The sequence below is a fragment of the Zootermopsis nevadensis genome, unplaced genomic scaffold (assembly GCF_977971745.1).
Source record: "Zootermopsis nevadensis isolate Lab colony 2312 unplaced genomic scaffold, Znev_1.0 Znev_ptg000020l, whole genome shotgun sequence".
Taxonomy (NCBI): domain Eukaryota; kingdom Metazoa; phylum Arthropoda; class Insecta; order Blattodea; family Termopsidae; genus Zootermopsis; species Zootermopsis nevadensis.
Window position 1 is genome coordinate 17,388,285 of NW_028259152.1, and position 23,162 is coordinate 17,411,446.

Consider the following 23,162-nt stretch of genomic DNA (forward strand, 5'->3'; position numbering starts at 1 on the left):
CGGTTTACTGATGATTCTTTATTTAATGAAGGAATTAATTATCGATGTTACAGGGATGTTGTTGAACGGTGTGACAAGATATCAAATCGAGTATAAAGCAGCAGGGAGGAACACAAAACACCCGAGAGGTTCATTTGAAATATAAAGACGTATCAGTACACTCTGTGGAAACTTTCGTCCAAGTCAGGGTCAAATCTCTTAACCTCGTGTTTTCTAGCGGAAAACTCTGCCAAGTGTGCCGCCGGCTAATTTTGTCCTGGACGCCAATTTCACGTCTAATTTTGTGTTACCGAGTCGATTCCGCCACGGCGGAAGTCCTCCTTCAAATGGGAATGAGGTCCACTGGCTGGGGTAGCCTAACTGCACTCGTCGAATTCACAAAGTGCTCAGGTCTGTGCCGACGGAAGACCGCGGCATAATTACGAATTACTAATCAGCAGGCTGCCTCTTGGAGGTGGGGGGGAGGAGACAGGAATCTTACTCAAAATTTCGAAATAACTCTTCCTTCGCATTTGCGAGAACCAAGGTTCAAATATAGTCCACCAAGACCGGGACATCTTCGTGGTATTCCTCAGTTTCACCACAGACAACCGGAGACAGTACTTTTAACGTGGTATGACCGCCTCTCGATAAACCCTTCGCAATTCATGACCCACATACAATTACTGTCGTCACAAAAAAACCATCGCCATCGTGGTCCATCTGAACCTTGTACATCACCAACACCCTCTGAAACCATTTATTATAAAAATTCCATCAATTCCTGTATGAGCCAATGGGTTCGATCCCCTGAAGTTTTCTGACTAATGTCTGATACATGCTCCGTCTATCTCATACTTTATTTGATAACGTTAATAATATTTAATAAAGAGTACAGTCTTTAAAGCCCCTATTTCTCAAACTTTCCTCAGACACCCTCAATCCGTCGTAAGTTAGCAACACGCGTGTATACACGCACGTAAGAATGATTGGGTCTAGCTAACCGTGAACACGAAACTGGTGCAAACCGCCTGAGCTAAACCAGAGTTCCAAACACAATCTCCACAGTTTGATTACATAACGTTTTACGTCAGCTGATAATGCATTCTTGCATAAAGGCAGCTCTCTTCCTGGAAATCATGTTTTCGTACAAACACAATAAGATCAAACACGTATAAATTAAAAAAAAATACAAACAACCATCTGAGGGTGGGGGGGGGGGGGGAACCCACGAAAATAACTTGCGCCTACGACAACGAACTCGGCCCACATTTTCAAGTTTTACGGTTCTGCGACCCGTCAAGACATCTGTCTCGTTACAAGGTAAGAACACGTACTGAAGAAAGGATAATATTAAAATGGTTCTCTGAGACACAGACGGACAGCGTCGACTCAGATCAGTTACTATCGAAAAGGAGTCACGGGCGGAGTTCTCCGAATACAGCAAAGGAATTTGTTGACTAGTCGATTAACTATCGACTTTTCAATGAAGACCACGCACAAGACATTCGGATAGGAACCAACTTGTTTCGTATATGTAAATAGACTTTGCCAATTATCCTGCATGCGCCATATGTACTTACTAACTAAGTAATAAGTGCCTTTTTATAGGTCACGATAACCTCCTTCCAAGTCCTTACTATCCATCATTCACTATCCTAGCTGCAAGCCCATTCAATGCCGTTCCCATAAAAAAATAAATCATGTACTGAATTAACAGACCGAGTTTTTAACCCATTCCTGTCAACGCATCCCTAAATTCAAGATTCCCTCCCCTCAATTTTACTTGTAGAATTCAGATTTCGTAAACAAAATTAACTCCGTTCTCCCTCTAGACATGATAGCTGTCCAGTATCCGTCCCCCGTTACGAACTCCATGTTAAAAGTTATAGTAGCCGTCATGAAATTGGATGTTTCAAGGTCACTGAAGGCCTTCGGGCATGCGCACTCTCCCTGAGCGGTCTTCGCTCGCCTCGGCTCCGCTGTACAGTTTTGTTGTGACCTTGAAACACGCTACAAGCCCTCTGCGCGCACATCAATAGATTCTGGCAAACACTTTCCATTAAAAAACAACGAATTACAAAAATAATCTTCTTTTCTATCGTCACAGGTTTGCCAACCAAAGCGCGGGATTTCCCGTTCCGTTGTAGGCAGGAAAACAGTACTAACCAAACACAAACAAACGAAATGTTAAAATTTGTAAACCGTCGTCGCTTGAAGACGTCTCAGGCTACAGAACAATCAGCACTCTTCGAAGCTCTCATTTCGAAGAAATGACACCGGAATAATGTTTACCACAACGTCGAAGTCCAAGGCAGGTACCGAAACGTCGGGAGAAGATCAGGATCCCGGTCGCTGCTCAGTCAATTCATTTAAAGACGGGGATAATTACGTACGTCGAAGAAACGAGGCGTCATCACCGCAAAACCCGAGCGCTCGTAGAGAATTTTTTTTTAAAAAAAAGAAGGTTGGAGAAATAGGTTAAGTCTCACTGAATGACCTTGGTTGCTGGATGAATCCAGTTGCTTGTGCGAACATGTAAAGCAGAGAGAGTCCGTTTCAAGGTCAGGCGCGCATGTATGAATGGAGAGCGAAGCACGTGCCAGATCGATACAGGACACTCAATGGCCCTGCCCCGAGATGAATGAATTGCAACACACAAATCTCATCCACCATTCTCCTGTGTTCAGACGCGAGCGAAACTTCGCGAGGCACGAAGCCAATTTAACGACGTCAGACGCAAACACAAATTCCGCTGAAATTCGCTGTCATTTGTTTTTACGTCGCACGATTCAAGGTGTGACACGCGAATCAGAACCTTACGGGCACTTAGCAACGCAGATCCACCCATTATCAGCCATCACCAACTAGATCCTATTTCTCTCCGCGGACAGGAGATCTGGGCTCGATTTCCCACGAGACGTGTCCACAAAAACACACCAAGAAACCAAACACAGAGTCCACACCCCCGTTATATATTTTTTAATATTATGCTGTCATCTACAACAGTAATTGGATCTTTGTTTATCACCTGTTCTCCCACTCTCCAGACATTTTAGTCTCCTCTAATCCTCAAACGGAACTCAGGCAGAAAGATTTCGTAAGAAAGCCACGCCCATTTGAATATTTAGCGTATCTATTACCACGCACAAAACTACATAACCTCACTCCCACTTAGCGCTGATGTCCAATCACCTCAGCGATTCGCACAGCTATCATGTTGGTACTACTGACGACAAAATGATTAGGTGCACGAAGGCTGGATGGTCTCCAGGGGCACGATGTTCATACCAAGTTTAATCAAAATCTGTCACTTGGTTCAAAAATAAATACACGTGGACATGGCATGAGACAACATTTGCTTAAAAAATAAGACAGCCCAAAATATGTCCCTAAGAAATGAGCGCGTCAGGTCCTGTTTCGACACGATACGGGCTGATTCTTGTCTCCAGACCGAGAACGCGGCAGGATTTCATAAAAACTGAACACCTCCTTAGCGATGAATTACGAACTCCTTTGTTTATTACGCAAAAACTCGAATGTGTAACACACAACATGGATTAAGGGCGCGCGTAGGCTCAAACATCTGTGGCCTGTTTCAAATTACCTCAGGACCTAGTCTCGAAACCTAGACCTTCCAAGTACGAAGCAGGATTGCCACATTTTTCGGAGTGTATGAAGGCAGATCACATTTAAGATCTGCTTAAAACAAACAGGGAAAATTGACATGTAAATTGAACCGGAGTTTTCCAGCGCTGCAGGCCGAGCGTCGCCAAACCGGGATCAATACCATCCTTGCAGATGAATGAATGAGGGCGTACTACTACGAAACAACCAGCAAAGTCTCAAATTTCGTACAAATGCACTCTGTTTTTCTTACGGTAATACACAATACGCGCTCTGCACCTATTGTACTGCCATCTATTATCAGCACATGAACTACGTAATACAGCTTTATGTACCGATTATAACAAATGACGCACGCCCGTGTTTAAAATTACGTTTAAAGACGGCTTACATCCAGAATAATCTTTGTTACGGCTAATTTCATATTATTTTATGTAGCTGATAATTTATGTTTATGAAATAAATGCCAGTTTATTTTGTAGTGAACGCGTCGGAACACAAATAGACAGAATGATGAACGAGGAGGAAATGGGTGGACCGCAGACAGGGCAGAATGTACAGAAGGGCTGTATTTGTCGCAGTTCCCACAGCGCACAACTGGAAAATCCATCTGGAAAAGGGAATACGAATGTCAGCCATTAAACGGATCGAATTAAAATGTTATAACTGGGGGGTAACGTTCTCGACCGACCTAAAAATTACAAAACAAAAAAACAAACAAAAAAAACACACAAAAAAAACCCATTATATTGCCGGAAACAAAATATACAAGCAACGGAAAACATATTATATATACCATTAAATGTGGTATAAAAATATCTTTGCATAGAAATACGTCTGCGAACAATTGGATTCCTCGCGAGCGTCATGCTCATCGCCCTGATGATGGAGGCAGCAAGAACCTCTGAAACGTCGGTAAACTTCTACCTCACAACCCAGAAGACCGCCATCTTCAGGGTCACCGAAGATAGAACCTCAAAATTCTATTAAACGGGAAATAAACATTTCAATTTCCTTCCTTTCTGTTGGTTTAAGCTATCTCAAGGCACCGGAGGGAATCGAACCGCGTTCTGTAGGGCCTGAAGTAAATATTATTAGGGGGGGGGGGGTCATCAGATATGAGGGTTATGTTGAGTGGGAATTTGGAAGGGCTTTACAGAGCGGACGAAGATTTCGGATGACGAGCGGAAGCTTCATTACAAACGTTCGTATAAGCGAAATTTCGTAATGCGGGAATTGACACAAACTGTGAACGCAGTCACCCTGAAAGTTTGAAAAAAAAAATGGCTTCACAGCAGACCACGAAGGAAAGGGGAGGTTTGACTACAGAGGTCCCCATCCACGAACGACGTCAAACGATTGCTTTCTGCAACGGAGTACGAACTGAGAACGAATCACGAGGACTACCGACGCACAATCAAGATGAAATCTGCTGTTAAATAACAGCGCCTCGTAGAAGTTCAGTTTGACTTTTCAGAGAAGGATTTTATTTCAAAGTCGATTCCACTGATGTCTTCTGTTTCTTCAAGAGAGGGGTTTCTGAAGTGAACCATTGAAAGACGACTACAGAATTCAGGTAACAACATTTCCCGTTCGAGTGGGCTGCGTTTCAATGAGCAGAGACGTGGTATCACGTGACGGCCAAGAATCAATATTTCCGTACCCCAGAGCCAGAGGGGCACAACTCCACTTCACTAAACTCACGACAGCCAAATCTTTAAAATGGACTAGAGTTGTTGTACCTGAAGGCACGAGGAATTAAGAAATCATCAAATCAAATCAGACTTCGTTAAACACTGCGCAGATACGACGTAGGATGATAAAGCCACGATATGAATTCTCATTGGTTCCAATTTCGCGTCAATCTTGACGGATAATTGTTTGGCACTTACGGAAAACGAATTAAATAAAGTCCAGTCCCTATTTCCCCATAAAAATCGAAACACAATTTTCTCGAATGGGCTACACGTTCTTTTAAAAACGACGGTCCAGTTTTAATTGTATTTTCGTTGCCAAAGTAATTAGATACGTGACAAATACGTTTGTGCGGACAACGAGGATAGTTCGTGTTCAGGAAACATTCACGCAGATTTGCGAAATGTCTGTAAAACGTCTTTGGCAGTAGCTTCATAGGAAAAAGCTTCCAGTATCTTTAACTGTTTCAAAAGATGCAAAGTGCTTTCTTAGAAAGTTCGATTCAGCAGTCTACTCACTAGGGTATTAAATACTTCTCTCGTCAATTTCTGGGTTCTTTTAATATATAAACCCCCGCAGTTTTTCAAAACGTGCGGTGCACAAAACAAAGCTCATTTCCATTTTAATCCTTTAAAGAAAAAAAAATATCTACCACTATTTAAGACGAGTTTATGAAAGTAAAATCAGGTGGTAGGTCTACATAATTACCACTGACATAAAGGATTAAATAGCAGAATGTGACAGACTGGAATTTATATTTTATTTAGTGTTCTGTCTGACGACAGGTCCATATGAACAGGATCCTTCCAACCTTTTCTCGGACTGGGACCTGTTCATATACGTTCTTGGCAGATGATCCAGAAGAGGTTTGCCATTGCCTTCTTCTGTGTGTGAATGGAGTAATTGTTGGGATGCCACGGAGGAAAACTCCGTGTTGCCTAGACCACGGCCTTGCCCAACACAAGTTATAAATTCGGGCACCGCCGGGAATCGAACCCGAGACCCCCAGGATTACAAGGCCAGCGTTCTAACCGCTAGACCACCGTGGCTATGATTGTGTGTACCGCACTTAATCGTGGAGACGGTTCACTGAGCGTTACCTAATTCCTGTTCGAATGAAAAATCTCTCTCGTTCGTCCAAGGTACAAGGAAAGGTTTATTAAGTTCGGCGCCAGGAGAAAAGGTGTTGAATGTTCACATCGAGGATTTCCCCTACCGAGTTCTGCCTCATGTTTCGTCGCCTCGACCAGCACATCTCAACCCACGTGACTTCTTCGCGGGGCTGAGGCGTGGGGGCTGTTCTTAGGCAAGATTGGCATGCACGTCACAACTCAGGGGCCGACGGTGCGGGTACCAAAACGTCTTCTCATCTGACCTTCACCTGTCCGCGACACCAAACACAACGCTGATTGCGTATTTCAGGAAATAAATACGACAGGCCACTCCCCCAGTCAGATCGTCGTCCTAACCAAAAACTGTATACAGACTACCTCACGTCAACCCTGAATATGGAGGCAGTTTGGTCCTCTGAAACGATGGCATACTGCCAAAATACACGGCGGGACAGCCCAGGGACGCTAATGTTTCAGAGGGGAATACCGCCCTGAAGATGGAAGCTTGCACTCTTACGGAAATAGATGCTCATATAGTTAAAAAAATGTCCCTGCTTTAATGCAAGCCGAAGGTTTGTTACGGATCTATAGAAGTCCGCCATCATGTCCTGATGGATTAGAATCCAGTGTCCAATTCCACAGCCTACGATCCATTTTAAACTGTTCTCCACTCCACACCTCCCAACTACTTTCTTCCACTGAGGATTTCAGACTAATATTTCGCGCGTATTTAACATTTCCTCGTGCGTTCATGACACTACGAAACAATTCTTTCGCTAACCTAACATCTGAGCCACTCTCCGTACGACAAATAACATTTTGGCCGAAATCAACACAGTTTCTGTACCAAGGGTCAGAGGTTAGCCACTCTGCCAACGAGACAGACACAACATAAATCGATACTTCGATGTGCAAATATGTCCGTACGTACCTCGAAAGCAGCGCGGCGTGTAGCATCCAGCAGGCGACGCGACACGACAAACCTACTTCGGTTTGAGGTTGAATCGGACTGTTCGGGGGTACATTTGAAATAACGCGGCACAACCACCCCTAGCAGCTGAAGGGGAGAGGGGGTGGGGAAGTGGAAGGGGAAGGAACACAGCGCTGATGCAGAGAGAGAGAGAGTGGGTCACATGAATGAGAAGAGTTCCTCTGCAAACGTCAGAAGACAAGATTCCCCCGACACAGAATGCTTCATGTTTTCCTCAGTCCCTCCAGACAAGTGCCAGGATAACATAAATTAGGTCACGACCGCCTCCTTCCACGTCCTTTACAATTCATTAGACCTTTCGGCCATAAAGACACTCGAAGCATCTCACTGATAACGAAGAAAACATTAATTATCGGCGAGATTTTCCACTCGGATATTACGAATGCAATCACTGAAATGTGAAGAACTGAACGGAACATGAACGCGCCATCTGCGGACACGAGGGAAATACGTTCTAAAGGCGACAAGCACAAGAGACCGCGAGTACGTAAACTGAGGTACGGGGATCTCCGAGGACTGGACCGGAATGGGGCACCCTGGAAACCCGGAAGACACGTGTCAGAGTACGTCATCCCAAAAAACAAAGCGAGGGGGTGGTTTTATGACGTCACTGAAAATTTCTACACGTGTAAGGGTGCGATGCCCTGGATACGACACTGCCATTGGTGAGGGGGAACCAAGAGAGGGTGAAGATGCTGACGTCATAAGACCGTAAGGGATGAATGAAATTTGTGGCTACACGTGTACGAGAGCGTTGACATCGATTTTCGAGGTCGGCAATTGGTTCGGATTTTAGGGGCAATTGACACGAAGCCAGAAACACGACAAAGGGTGAATGGGACACAGTTGATATTCCTCAATGGCACGTGCAGAGGCCAAGGGATGACCCAGATCGAGCCTTGAATGGAGGGTGTACACGTGTGACCAGGGCAATGACCTCAACAGAGAAATAGGTCACAGGGGGTGGCACGTGTACAGATGACGTCACGGGATACACGTGGCTGACCTGGACTGCACGGCTTCTAATATGAATGACACAAGAAGCTGTTCGCCATGGACACACTTTCAGCCAAGGAAGGCCCCAAAGCGTGGCCTGTGTACAATCCGCATGAGGGAATACAGAACGCGTTCTTTCCACAAAGATTCAACCAATTCGATGATAATCAGACCAGTGTCTGGGTTTTACTCGCCTAACGGGGAGAGTTTCCACATCACGACGAAGTACGAATTCGCCTGGTGCCCGGCGTTTCGTCTTCAAAGAAAATTCAACGCTCCTCAATTGTTTTATTCTTTTAATCCCGCGAGAGGGCAATGCGAGCGAGCGATTTGTGCGAGTAATCACGTAAAAAGCGACAGAGGAACCACATTTATATCGCCCTTCGCCCCTACGTTCACCATCTCAAATATATTTCCTATTCGGCACATCGAAACTTGAACCAAAATGAAGAACGAGGTCTTAATCAGCTAATCCGGATTCTGAACCCTGAGCCGTTCTGGCCACAGTCGCCAAATTACATTCATGCCTCACGCAAACGATGATTAAAATGGGAATTACCGACAAGAATCAAAAACTTTCAGTGTCGACCGAATTTAGTCGAAATCCATCCATTCATTTCGGAGATGAATCACGCAGACGGACAGATATACCTCTCCAGTGCGTGTTAACAGTACAAACTACGCCCCTTTCTAGTGCTACTGACCCGAATTACTTTAATAAACGATATCAAAAAGGGAGATGATGAAAGTTTAAGATTTTATGGTGAGTTGTCGGCGTCAAACCCCTGGGAATGGACCCAGAGCTGGTCTGGATGCAGCCCCGTGGGGAATCTAACCCCGGTCGTCCAGTCAATATACAGACTGAGCTAACCGGCGCATGTATTAAGTCATATTAACCAGCTGATTTTCGTAATGGTGAGGTGTAGTGTTTTCTTCGCGGTACGGACTGAATTCATAAATAATATTCAGACGATCTTCGGCTTCAAAGGGTTAACCAGCTGATTTTCGTAATGGTGAGGTGTAGTGTTTTCTTCGCGGTACGGACTGAATTCATAAATAATATTCAGACGATCTTCGACTTCAAAGGGTTAATAATAACCGACGGTGTTATAGTACCCGAAGACGCAGTTCAAATCACGCCTCAGGCCACGCGAATTCGGAGGTCAACGCATGGAGAAATCCGATCTCTAAGGCAAAAGTTTACGGATCTAGGTCACTGGGTCTCTCCTCCCCCACACGCTACATGCATGACAGGCCGACTGACGTCACCACTTGACCTTTTTAAGGGATGGTACCGCCCTCTTTGATCTTCAGAGGGGCAGTCTCCCTCCAGCGCCCCTCATGACGTCATCCACTTCATACCATCTGTGAGGTGTTACAATCGATTGACTGCTTTCTCGATCAAATATCCTGTAATTCCGGGCATGTGGGCTGTGCACTGGCCTACATCCCTACAAAGGACCTTTGACAGAGCCAGTGACTCCTGCTATGGAGTTGGCCTGTCGCAGAATTCGACGAGTTCATAAAATCTATCCACAACTTTTCCTTAACGAAAATACAATATATAAATTACTAGCGCGAAATGTTTCGTAAGTGTGCTGATTGACTTCAAAGGCAGGGACCCGCAAGAAATATTCGAGCAGAAACTTCAAAAAGACACTGTCCCTGATTTTTTTGGAGTATTCACCCAGTGAAACATCTTCCTGGACCTACTAACGTAAACCTAAATTCTGACGGCAATTAAGGCTCTGACCGGGATGTTAAATCTTATGTGGTACCGCCTGATTCGACTTCTAATGGTTAAGTGAAGTGTTTTCTTCGCGGTACGGTCTGGATTCGTAAATATTATGAAGACGAGCTTCGGTTTCAAAGGGTTAACCAGCTGATTTTCGTAATGGTGAGGTGAAGTGTTTTCTTCGCGGTACGGTCTGGATTCGTAAATAATATTCAGACGAGCTTCAGTTTCAAAGGGTTAATATTCAAGTAGGATTTTCCCGCTCATTCACGGGACCCGGGGGCTGTTCCAACCAGGACACGTCGGCGCGAACACAGTTTAATTTTCTTACCTTACTGATAAGAAAGTCATTCTCATCGAAGTGTCTCTTATACAGTTTGGGCGTTTCTCCGGGGATGGCTTCGATTTTAATGGACACCTCCTGCCCTTTTCTCGCGGACTCCACGGCTTTGTGGTTAATCTCGATACTCGTCACAACCCCGAGGTCCACGAACTGGAAGGAAAGAGAACATTTTATGATTACATATGCATCTGTACCAGCCGGTACAAAATTGCATATTTCAAGGTCACAGAACCGCGCGTATCCTCAGCCTTGCTACGCTGCGAGTTCTGTTCACTCGACTCGGATCTGCTGTTACGTCTTTGACCACGATGTGACCTTCGACCATTCAATCTGGAGACAAGAAAGAATTCACCATACATGGATGGACACACAGCGAGCGGCTACCTCCAGAGAGTTTATCCAGGCACAATTGAAGCCAAAAGTGAAGAAGTCATTTTTTTATTTAGTGTTCTGTGTGACGACAGGTCCATATGAACAGGATCCTTCCATCCTTTTCTCGGACTGGGACCTGTTCATATACGTTCTCGGCAGATGATCCAGAAGTGGTTTGCCATTGCCTTCTTCTGTGTGTGAATGGAGTAATTGTTGGGATGCCACGGAGGAAAACTCCGTGTTGCCTAGACCACGGCCTTGCACAACACAAGTTATAAATTCGGGCACCGCCGGGAATCGAACCCGAGACCCCAGGATTACAAGGCCAGCGTTCTAACCGCTAGACCACCTCATCTTATTATTATTTAGTGTTCTGTCTGACGACAGGTCCATATGAACAGGATCCTTCCATCCTTTTCTCGGACTGGGACCTGTTCATATACGTTCTTGGCAGATGATCCAGAAGTGGTTTGCCATTGCCTTCTTCTGTGTGTGAATGGAGTAATTGTTGGGATGCCACGGAGAAACCGGGGAAGCCCCCGGAGGAAAACTCCGTGTTGCCTAGACCACGGCCTTGCCCAACACAAATTATAAATTCGAACCCGAGACCCCAGGATTACAAGGCCAGCGTTCTAACCGCTAGACCACCTCATCTTATTATTATTTAGTGTTCTGTCTGACGACAGGTCCATATGAACAGGATCCTTCCATCCTTTTCTCGGACTGGGACCTGTTCATATACGTTCTTGGCAGATGATCCAGAAGTGGTTTGCCATTGCCTTCTTCTGTGTGTGTGATGTAATCTTGCGTTTTCTTGGGTAAATTTGACGGTTGGTTGTACCTTTTACACAGCAGAAAGTACAAAATCACGGCAAATATTGGTTTATATCTACGGACGTACGATGTGCCTTCGATCAACTTTGTGGTGTAAATTGAGGTCAAAGAACTACGTACTCGTAGAACGAAGTGGCTGGCACAGTGTTATTAAAACTAAATCGTGTAATACATAAAGTAAACACGACGAAATGTCATGATACAATTCGGATCGAAATGATGCACAGTTTTAAACTCGACTTGATATACGCAATTCTTCCCAAGTAACAATATGGGTAGTTCGTCGTAGATGTCTGAACAAAACATTCAGTGAAGTACTCAAAGGTAAATATTTGCTCCGCGCATTCCCACTTTATACTGGTTAAAACAAGGGGATCCTTATTCAAATCGTTTAAATTTTTAACTCGGCTACGCCTTCACTCAAGTCGGCTTTTCGAAAAGTTAGAAGGCACTGGAAATTTACGGCCAGATTCTGTCGGTGTAACGTAAGTTTTTCGCTGGGCTCGACTCAAATTCGGCAAAGGCGATGACTTAGACGTCAAAACAGGCGAAAACCTCGTAAATAAATCCAAATACTGATAAGAACGTTACTTAATTTTTGGAAGAAAAACGTCTGATACTTTGACAAATATTTCGTAATCCTCGTTCATTTAATGACGCTATATCACCTCCTAAGATTATCGTTCAATGACCAGATGAACGGAGAATACTGAATTGGAAAGGATAAGGCAGGAAACTGGAACTGGGAGCTCGTTAATTTGGTTGTTGCGCTGTGTAGTCTGCTAGAAGTTCGCCCTTGCTGCCTCCATCTTCAGGGCAGGCAGCAAGGACCTCTGAAACGTTGGTGGACATCTACCAGAATTGTCTGATTGTTTAATTTGAATATTAAATTTTATACAATGTCTTCTTCTGAAAACCCCACGGCGAGTTTGAAAGAAGCTCGCGGCCCACCGGTTAACTAACCACTGGTGTACAATTCATTACCTGCATCTATAAACATGTTACATATTTCGTCCAAGTTACGAACATTCGCTAGTGTCGTCCGCACCACAGAAATTTGCGCGTGTGAAATCTTATTACCGACTGTACGAAAATAAAATTTGTTATGATATCGACACGTTCCTACCAAATTTCGTGAAAATCCGCCATGTTCACGAAGCGAAAATGGGCTAGAAAAAAAAACGGTAATGCTCACCCCTGTCACAGAACAGAACCGAGAACTAGGGACCGAGTGGGTCTGAGCGTGGATACGCGCATGCGCGTATGTACTACGATCATTGTTTCGGCGAAGATCAGAGACGGTGGACGAAATGAATCGAGCTCCTTGTTTGACTGAGATGTTGACACAGGTGCGCGCTACACTCGTTATGTACGAATTATACTTGCCAAGAAACAACGTACTTTAACTGTTTATTTGCTTTGTGGGCGCTGTCCTCAGCGGCGGCTTACCAAACCAACGGCGTGTGTGTACACGGGAGAGATCCGGAGACTATTTCAGAAAATACCAGACACACGTGCAAACGCATCACGACTGTCACTTGTTTAATGGACTAAATAAAACTCTACTCGACTGCACTGATTATTCGGGGACCAGCGTTTCACCAACCCCTACCCACGAAAACATTCTCAGACCATAAAGAGTTGATGGCGGGGACCGCAAATCAGTTATCGCTAAATTATTATCAAGAAACTGTTTATATACATCACAGAACGTAATTAAGGCTTTGACCGGGATGTTCTTTTGTTAAATCTTATGTGGTACCGCCTGATTCGACTTCTAATGGTTAAGTGAAGTGTTTTCTTCGCGGTACGGTCTGGATTCGTAAATATTATGAAGACGAGCTTCGGCTTCAAAGGGTTAACCAGCTGATTTTCGTAATGGTGAGGTGTAGTGTTTTCTTCGCGGTACGGACTGAATTCATAAATAATATTCAGACGATCTTCGGCTTCAAAGGGTTAATGAGGCTGTCTTGGGCAAAAACTATAGTCATGCAGAAATTTATAGTAAGTTTCACAAAACAACACATCCCATACGACGTGAAAACACAGGACAATGTATTGAACGTAATACCTATTCATTCCTAAGACGGAGAAACAAATAAAAAAAAACATTAAAAGCGAAAATCAAAATCGAAATGACAACGTACCGCGTGCAGCTGTGGGCACAGTTAAGTCATAAGCAAGGTTTGGAGGCATGTACTGTGCGCGGTAGATGTGGCAACGCGGGCTACGTGACGTCAGCAGAGCAGCGTAAAGATGGCTGCCCCCTTCAAGCAAGCACAATGAAGAAACAGTGTTCTGCCACCCGTTTCGCGTGATTAAAGGGAGTGCGTGAGTGACTACACACGGGGCCAATTCTTTTTCTTTTTTTCCAGAATCCACTTTACACCTCGCCTTACCATATATGCCTAGGTCTTCGAAGTGCATGCTCCTTTCAAGGTTTATATTTTAATCGCCCTAATGACGTCTAACGAAGAGCGCTTATTATGAACCACTACCCCAATCTCACGTCGAAACCCCTCTGAAAGTTTCAAGCTTTCTCAACCAGCACTCAGTTTTCGGTCGCCATCAGTGTTCTTACTTCGTGTGAGAGACAAACTTTTATACCCACAGGTAAAGGTAGAATTTCTGCGTAAAGTAATCTTTGCTTCTTTGCCTATTTAAATACTACACGAAAAGATAAAATATCCTACAGAACACTGCTGCATACCTGAAGCAATTACTTCGCGCTTAATTGAATAAAAATTTTCTTGGATATTATCCATCGTCTAGTAAATATAAAACGTAAACCTTCGCGCTTATTAGCCGTCTTTTCATTAACCAGCTGATTTTCGTAATGGTGAGGTGTAGTGTTTTCTTCGCGGTACGGACTTTATTCATAAATAATATTCAGACGATCTCCGGCTTCAAATGGTTAACCAGCTGATTTTCGTAATGGTGAGGTGTAGTGTTTTCTTCGCGGTACGGACTGAATTCATAAATAATATTCAGACGATCTCCGGCTTCAAAGGGTTAACCAGCTGATTTTCGTAATGGTGAGGTGTAGTGTTTTCTTCGCGGTACGGACTTTATTCATAAATAATATTCAGACGATCTCCGGCTTCAAAGGGTTAACCAGCTGATTTTCGTAATGGTGAGGTGTAGTGTTTTCTTCGCGGTACGGACTTTATTCATAAATAATATTCAGACGATCTCCGGCTTCAAAGGGATAACCAGCTGATTTTCGTAATGGTGAGGTGTAGTGTTTTCTTCGCGGTACGGACTGAATTCATAAATAATATTCAGACGATCTCCGGCTTCAAAGGGTCTATCTTTACTCATTTCTGGACCATGAACATAACAAACGTCTAACGAAACTTCTGTTTTCTCTTTGCAGCGTAAAACTTCAACGGTTTATCTGATATTACTCAGATAATGTGACTCCATAGTAACGGAAACTGTGGACAGAAGAGATGACGAAATTGTGTAATTACTCAAAGTTCTGTTAGCCTGTTCATAAACATGGCTACGGACCATTACGACGAATTCCCAGAACTTGTTCAGCAAATCAGTTCCCTCTCAATGCCGCACTAGACCGCGATTGAAGCCCTCCAGAAACAATCATGCCATGCAGCGACGAGATCGCGTTATCTTCAGCTGGCCGTAAATACATTGATAGGCGTACGATAACGGAGGTGACCCGTAACTTGCAAAGCGGAATGAGAATCTCTCGTTACGAAACTGACATCAACCGCGCTCCGAATTCCGATGTATCGATTGTTCCGATTATCGATCCAACTCTATCATTACCTAACACCGGAGATCTAAGTTTCATCACCATCTCTCTGGACACGATCCACCCCCCATCCACTTCTTGATGTCATCCTTCCACTATATTCTGGGTCTTCCGAAACATCCCAAAAAGATTTCTCAACCAGAATTCTGCACGCATTCCTTGTCTCGGTAAAGGTTTGGAGGTTACGCTATGAAACCATCTTGAACGATTGCTTTCATGTACGTTCCAAGGGGGGGAAAAAGGAGATTAGATTAGACACGGTCGTTCGTTAGTAAAAGCTACCAAAGTCAGTAAAACAGACATACATGAAATGTTTTAAGAACCACTTTTTAAAAATAGAAATTAACTTCTGCGTACAATTTTTAGTTCCCATACAGACGTTGATAAATTTTTATAATATCGTATGATACTTGCATAATACGCTAAGAGTATTACAGTGTCATTTACGTAACAACATCCATATTAAAGGACCCAATTTAACTTTGAAGTATAATTTGTAGATAATATGACAAATGCCAATAAAATTTCTATGTACACGCCTACATACAGAATGCCGCCCCCCCCCCCAAAAAAAAAAGATATCCCACGGGAACGAACAGTATTTTGTTTGAATGTACTGTTTTAAATTTGTGAACACTGTTAATATTTGGACGTAAATATGCGAAGATATGTTTTTCGCGGAATGTAAATTGGTTTAAACGTTTGGAAGACCCCCCCCCCCCCTCAAAGTCACCTAAATATGTCATAAAATTCCTTTATTGATGTAATATTCTGAATCAATTACTGACACTCTCTCCAGCATTCCTATGATTAGTGAAGCCTTGCTTAAGAGTTTATCAAATCTAAAAGTTCTTGACGATGGTGATGATTCATTTGAATAAAAATTTTCTTGGACATTATCCATCGTCTAGTATAAAATATAAAACGTAAAACGTTTCGGAGATAGGGATTAGCTCTCTCTAGTGGGTCCAACTGAGTTGGCACCTCAAGACGGAGATAGAGTCCCATCTCCGAAACGTCGTTTTACGTTTTATATTTTATACTTGCTTAAGAGTTGTTCTGTAAGAGCGAACAGCCTCTACATTTCTGTTGTTGACGACATCGATATATGGATTAGAGCTTCTGAGACGCGGGCAGAACTTAGCATACATTCTCACACACGCATCGACGTCAGCTCTGAAACGTAGCTTGTAAACTACGTACGCACTTTCAACCCTTTGAAGTATCAGTGCAAACTGTGTGTCATAGACGCATTAATAGGAAGACAATGATTACACACACGGACAGAGCTTCAACCGGAAGTGACGCCCTGATATCAGAACAGAGCACGGACTGTGTGGGGATTTTAGACAACGAGCTGCTATTCAACTCGACGACACCAGTCAGAACTAGACCAATACTCCCGAGCCAACGAACAGAACTCCCTTTTCCAAACAAACAAACAAACAAACTTCTTCCTACCAACCTTACAGCACCATCTAGAATCACTTGATCAAAGTAAATGTTATGACCTCGAGGTCCAAAACACTGACTTGTAATTTTAAACGACCCCAACATTTGCAGGATTTGAGGTACTCTGAAGATGACGGAGGCAGTATGACCTCTGAAACGTCGGTTAACATCGACCAGACTACACGGCGCAACAACCCAGAAGACAAATCTTCATACTCTGATGACGGAGGCAGTATGACCTCTGAAACGTCGGTAAACATCTACCAGACTACACAGCGCAACAACCCAGAAGACAGAAATCTTCATACTCTGATGACGGAGGCAGTATGACCTCTGAAACGTTGGTAAACATCGACCAGACTACACAGCGCAACAACCCAGAAGACAGAAATCTTCATACTCTGATGACGGAGGCAGTATGACCTCTGAAACGTCGGTTAACATCGACCAGACTACACAGCGCAACAACCCAGAAGACAGAAATCTTCATACTCTGATGACGGAGGCAGTATGACCTCTGAAACGTCGGTAAACATCTACCAGACTACGCAGCGCAACCCAGAAGACAGAAATCTTCATACTAATCGCCCTGATGATGGAGGCAGTATGACCTCCGAAACGTTGGTTAACATCGACCAGACTACACAGCGCAACAACCCAGAAGACAGAAATCTTCTCACCTAACATTTCTGACTCCGAACACTGCCACTGATTGAAGGAATGACATTATCTATAAATGTCGAATTTGTTAACAAGAAAGTTTAAAAAAAATATGGTAAATTTCTTAACCACAAAGCTTCATGAATTATTGTGCTCCACATAGTTTGGCTACGAAGTTTTTTCATCAGGACAAGTCACTGCACGCACACAAGGCGACGAAACTGCTCAAGCTGCAAGGTTGTCGCGTTCGTCTGTCGCAAAACCAACGACCTGTCGACTAACCTAACCCGAATACCTGGCGTCGGTTCAAAAACTTCGCAACATCCGAGCGACGGACAAACACAATCTTATCGGATGAATCAAGATTCCTTTTAAACGTCGATTCCGTTGCTAACCTTCCAAGCATTCATTTCGACTTAAAAGATCGCGTCAGACAGATGCATATGAAAATGACATACAGAGATTTTGGCCATCCCTGAAGTAGCGAATCCGGGCAACCGGAAGTAGCCGTGACCGCCAATCCGATTAGCGAAAGCGATAACCCCGGTTTGTCTTCTTGACTAAGACCTCGCTCAGAGCAAGATCACATTATCCAGCACGCGATGCAACTCCACGAGACTGAAGATGGCTGTCTTTACATCTGAAACGTCCGTAAACGTCCGTCAGACCACACGGAGCTGCAGCCCAGAAGGCAGCCATCTTCAGAAACATATTTCTTGGTCCTTGCAGTGTGTAGGGTATTTTTTGGGGTCGGGGGTGGGGAGGAATTATGTCAGGACAAAGCATTCCTATCCCTCATTACGCGAGGCCGCCATAACAGAACGAATACTGAAAGCTACCGTTAATCAACAACGGTGTAACGCACATTGAAACAGCTAAATTACAGGCTGGATTCAAGCATCCAAATAATACGTTCTAAACTAACAAACAAGAAGATAAACACTGCTATTTGTAAATCGCAATTCGTCTGTTGTATGTAGACAAACGCATAAGGTTGGCAACACCTGCTTTATAAAGGGCCTGCCGATCTCGTCTGTCTGGCTTCGAGAACACGAAGACGCACTCCAAAGGCGACGAGCAGACTAATTTCAATGACAAATCCTTGCGCCACTCGGTTCAGATTCTTCAACTCTTACGTAAATCATCCCAGCAACTCAGTGGCAGACTCGCCGATTTTGAAATGGTCATAATTTCTTCATTCATCGGGTAAAATTTAATGAAAAACCACTCCCACACCTGTACTTTGTCGACTGACAAGTCTCGTATTTTACCATCTGTGACAGTGACGAAATTCCACACGACATTTCCCGTGAAATTCTTGCACTCCTTGCCGTCAGATGTAATTTTAAGATAATTTTCACGCGAGAAATTCTCAAAACAATATAATTATTACAACAACAAAAATAAGTTTTCCGTTTATTTCAGGTTCCGTTTTATACAAGATTTACTGCACAGTCCCGGAAAACCCGATCCTATTCACCCACAGACCAGAGACAAAAAAAAAAATCTGTTCCCAGGTTTCCAATCAAAAGACACGGACTCACATTCGGGAGTTCATCGCTTCGAACCTCAGCAAAGCTTTCTTCCCCTGTGAAATACATATTTTCGTGGTTTTACTCGTTCCCTGGACAGTGCATTCATTACGGGAGCATAAGAAAGTCCCTTCCTATTCCATCTTTGTGGTAGCCTACAACCTCAGGGCTCAGTACTAGGGATAGAAAACGTCACCCCGAGCCACTTCCAACATCCTGAGCCAAATAAGTCCACGTCCTTACAATTACCTTATTAATTTTAAATAAACTCCTCCGTAGTCCAGCGTCTCTCAACTGAACTCATCATTTCACGTCCTCAGACTAAAATTCTGTAAGTACTTCTAATCTCTCTCATGTCTGCTACGCGACCCACCAATCCCACCCGCATCAACTTCGACGCACTACGTAAAAATATTCTCTTCAGCGCTTAGCGCGTACTTCGTCTGGGGCACGAAATCAAATTTCATAACCATATAAAACAACAGCTAAAACAGTTTTACATTTCGCAGTAACTCCGACGTGCTCGGAGTGATCCAAAATGGATTCACTTTAAAATATAAAAATATAAAACTCCCTTCAAATTTATTCCTGACTGAGATAAGGACGAATAATTTTACCCGTAAAAACTATTCGTAGTTCATGTTCAGGTGACACTCAGTAGCAGACAGAAAAAGTTTGTCCAAAAAACACAAATTAATAACAGAAGGCGGACATAAAACACAGGTTGACTCAGAAGATCGGTCCTTCTTTTGTACCATCGGGTCGGAGCTGACCCCTGGTGAACAAGTTCCCTCGGACTGGGACCTGTTCATATACGTTCTTGGCAGATGATCCAGAAGTGGTTTGCCATTGCCTTCTTCTGTGTGTGAATGGAGTAATTGTTGGGATGCCACGGAGGAAAACTCCGCGTTGCCTAGACCACGGCCTTGCCCAACACAAGTTATAAATTCGGGCACCGCCGGGAATCGAACCCGAGACCCCAGGTTACAAGGCCAGCGTTCTAACCGCTAGACCACCTCATCTTATTATTATTTAGTGTTCTGTCTGACGACAGGTCCATATGAACAGGATCCTTCCATCCTTTTCTCGGACTGGGACCTGTTCATATACGTTCTTGGCAGATGATCCAGAAGTGGTTTGCCATTGCCTTCTTCTGTGTGTGAATGGAGTAATTGTTGGGATGCCACGGAGGAAAACTCCGTGTTGCCTAGACCACGGCCTTGCCCAACACAAGTTATAAAATCGAACCCGAGACCCCAGGATTACGAGGCCAGCGTTCTAACCGCTAGACCACCGTGGCGGAAATCGGTACACTATCTCCCCTGAAATTAAAATGCTGAGGAGGACCGATTCTGAAGTCGCCGTCAAAGTCACACGGGGATAAAAGAAATATGATGATGAGCACGATTAATGAAAATCTGGACGCAGCGGCTTGATCGACTGGACGGACTCACATTTGAAATGCGTGCCTTTACGACACAGTGAGAGCAGGCGGAAGACAAGAAGTTTCTTTTGAGATCCAGAGATAATGAGAATCGTGATCTTCTGGGTCGTGACATACGCAGCCTTCAGAGTGGACGTGGTTTAAACATTTCAGAGAAAATACCGCCTCTTTCTTCAAGGTACACGCGATATGTCCCCAGCTTAAGTTGGAAGACTTCACGACATTAAGAAAAGAATAATCCTCAGTTCATCTGATGAACGTCACTTATCACTCTCGACTATTATCACAGGATTACGTACCAAGAATTAAAATAAAAAAATCCTCTATATTTCACTGTAAAAGATGTGAGGTGTTTAGCGCAGCTTTTGAAACCAGCAAGTCAAAAAGTGAAAAAAAAAAATTACTATTATTTATAACGTTTCACAATGTTTCTCGTACTGATTCCTATACTAAATCGTAATTCTTACATCGCTGATTTTGAATAAAAATTATAAATAGTCACATGAGCATTGGTCACTCTTCACGGTGAGTCACTCGCGTTCAGGCCGATAAGTGAGTAAGGAAAAATGCGCTCAGTTTGCTTCTTGTTGCTGAAAACTGTGCGCTAAACGTGTTTGTGTTGTTCGACCACTGTTTCATATTTAAAAATTGTAGAAGAGTCACCAAGAGAAGTGAACGTGTTGCTAAAAAGTTGTGTTAGAAGATGAGATGGACGTAATTTGTAGAATAGAAGGTGGTGATACCCGTCGTTGCCTCCTTCAACTGTGACGACCATAATGAAAAATTCATATAAAATAAAACAGTCAATGCAACAGGCTACGAGAGTAAGTAAGTAAACTTTTAGAAAGAACGGACAAATTACTGTCGCTGTGGGTGGATGACGTGAATCGAAAAAACACACCCCTGACTGAAATTGCTATCACGGATGAGGCGAAGTCAATTTTTGAGGAACTTAAGTCGTCAATGTTTGGGTGCCGGGAACGCGCGCCGTCGACTTCCCATTGATTCACATTATAAAAAGACTTTCAATTTAAACCGGTTCGTCCAGGAAAGCGTCCCCGGCGTAAATCGCGGTTCACCTACATCTGTAATGACGCCGATTCGCCCGACTCACTGTGACGGTCGTTTCTGCCTCACTTGAAGCCCGGAATATCGTCGCAGGCATCAGAATTATTGTTTTGCTGAGCAGACAGCCGTAGCGACCAGATTCATGTCAGCCGTAAGACAAGCCCCGGAGCGTCGCAAGAAATTGAAAAAAGAAACGATGATGAGTAACTTACCTCCTTGCTTGGTATGCAAATTGGCGTTCCTTCTTTAATAATTCCAGCCTCAATCATCACTCCCAAAACTATCGGGTCACGAGTGTTGAAGATGCACTGCAAGCAACACGACAACACAAAATATGAGAGAACAAAAATCAAGTTCGGAATCCTTCATCTTTCAATGAAGGAGAAAAAATACTTTTACCTGCATTCCATTAAATATTCACAACAAAAATAATTCAAACACAAGTAATTTATTTTAACGAGTAACGTATCTCGTCACGTATCAATCTGTTACGTGAAGACAAATTTTTGAGAATACTAAAAAAATTTTGAAATTTTGACTTCCACGTAATTTAGGGTTTAACTCTTCTGACATCTATCGTCAACCTCCAATACAAAATTTCATCAAAATCCACAGCGTAATTTCATGAGCACGATATTCATGCAGACGGACAATGTGCTGACATTGTTCAGCGCACTTAAAACATGCGTAACGACGCTGTCAGTCAAATATTTTGCGAATAAACACGGCCTCATCACTAACAAACAATAAGTACCAGGATTTCAGGTTTTAAGAGCGGTGACTCTGAAGACAGAACAACGCTAAACACACGACAAAACAGAAGTTATTCCTCACATGTGGTAAAATCCTAAGTTTGCACGGGAAGACCGCTACATGCTTGAACTCCTCTCGTTTCCTCTGCCTCAGTTCCTCCCGGTACGCCATGAATTTATCAAACAGGTGATAAATGATGTCTGCCTGAAATATCTTCACGCCCAGAGTATCTGCCAGGTCTTGCGCGTCTCTCTCGACCTTCACGTCGAATGCTAGGATCGTAGCGTACCTGCGAAACAACAAATTGTCTTGATCACCACATAGCGATGCGCTACCAGGCTCGACACAAACGCCGTACCATATCGAGACGTGTTTACGATGAGAGTAGAGATCTGTCAGGGGCACCAAGCGAGTAATTATGATTTTACCGTGGACTTTTAAGCTTGCAATTTGGTAATGCCATGCGTAGTTGGTGCACAACGGCAGACTGCATCTGCTCCGTCTCCCCATGAAACATGACCATTGAATAGGAAAGCACGGATCACATGCAGTCCACAACTCGGTACCGAGTGCACACGACCTCAACGAAGACGACACCTCACATGAAATAACCTAACGTATTTAAAGTCTTGACTACGTACTCAAACCATACCAGGGCACGAGAAATTTTGTCTTTAATTTTCTACGTTATTTAATTACAACCACCCACACCTCGGCGACAAAATTTTCACGGACTCAAAAGACATGAAATCCAGTGAGGACCACGGCGGAGGCAGGAAACTTCTACCGGACTG

General features: G+C 43.7%; 1 protein-coding gene across 6 annotated transcripts in view; it reads right to left on the minus strand.

Annotated features, from left to right (window-relative positions):
- eIF5B (eukaryotic translation initiation factor 5B) overlaps nt 1-23,162 on the minus strand; it is a 60,865-nt gene that overhangs the window by 13,729 nt on the left and 23,974 nt on the right. For all 6 annotated transcript variants that reach the window (XR_002544563.2, XM_087352028.1, XM_022073425.2 and 3 more), the window contains 3 exons: nt 22,450-22,657; nt 21,828-21,923; nt 10,467-10,628 (listed from right to left, as the gene is read on the minus strand). Coding sequence is in view for 5 of the 6 variants with exons in the window: in XM_087352028.1 (XP_087208154.1) it covers nt 10,467-10,628; nt 21,828-21,923; nt 22,450-22,657 (466 nt within the window). In the remaining variant the exon portion in view is untranslated. The remainder of the gene's footprint in view (nt 1-10,466; nt 10,629-21,827; nt 21,924-22,449; nt 22,658-23,162) is intronic.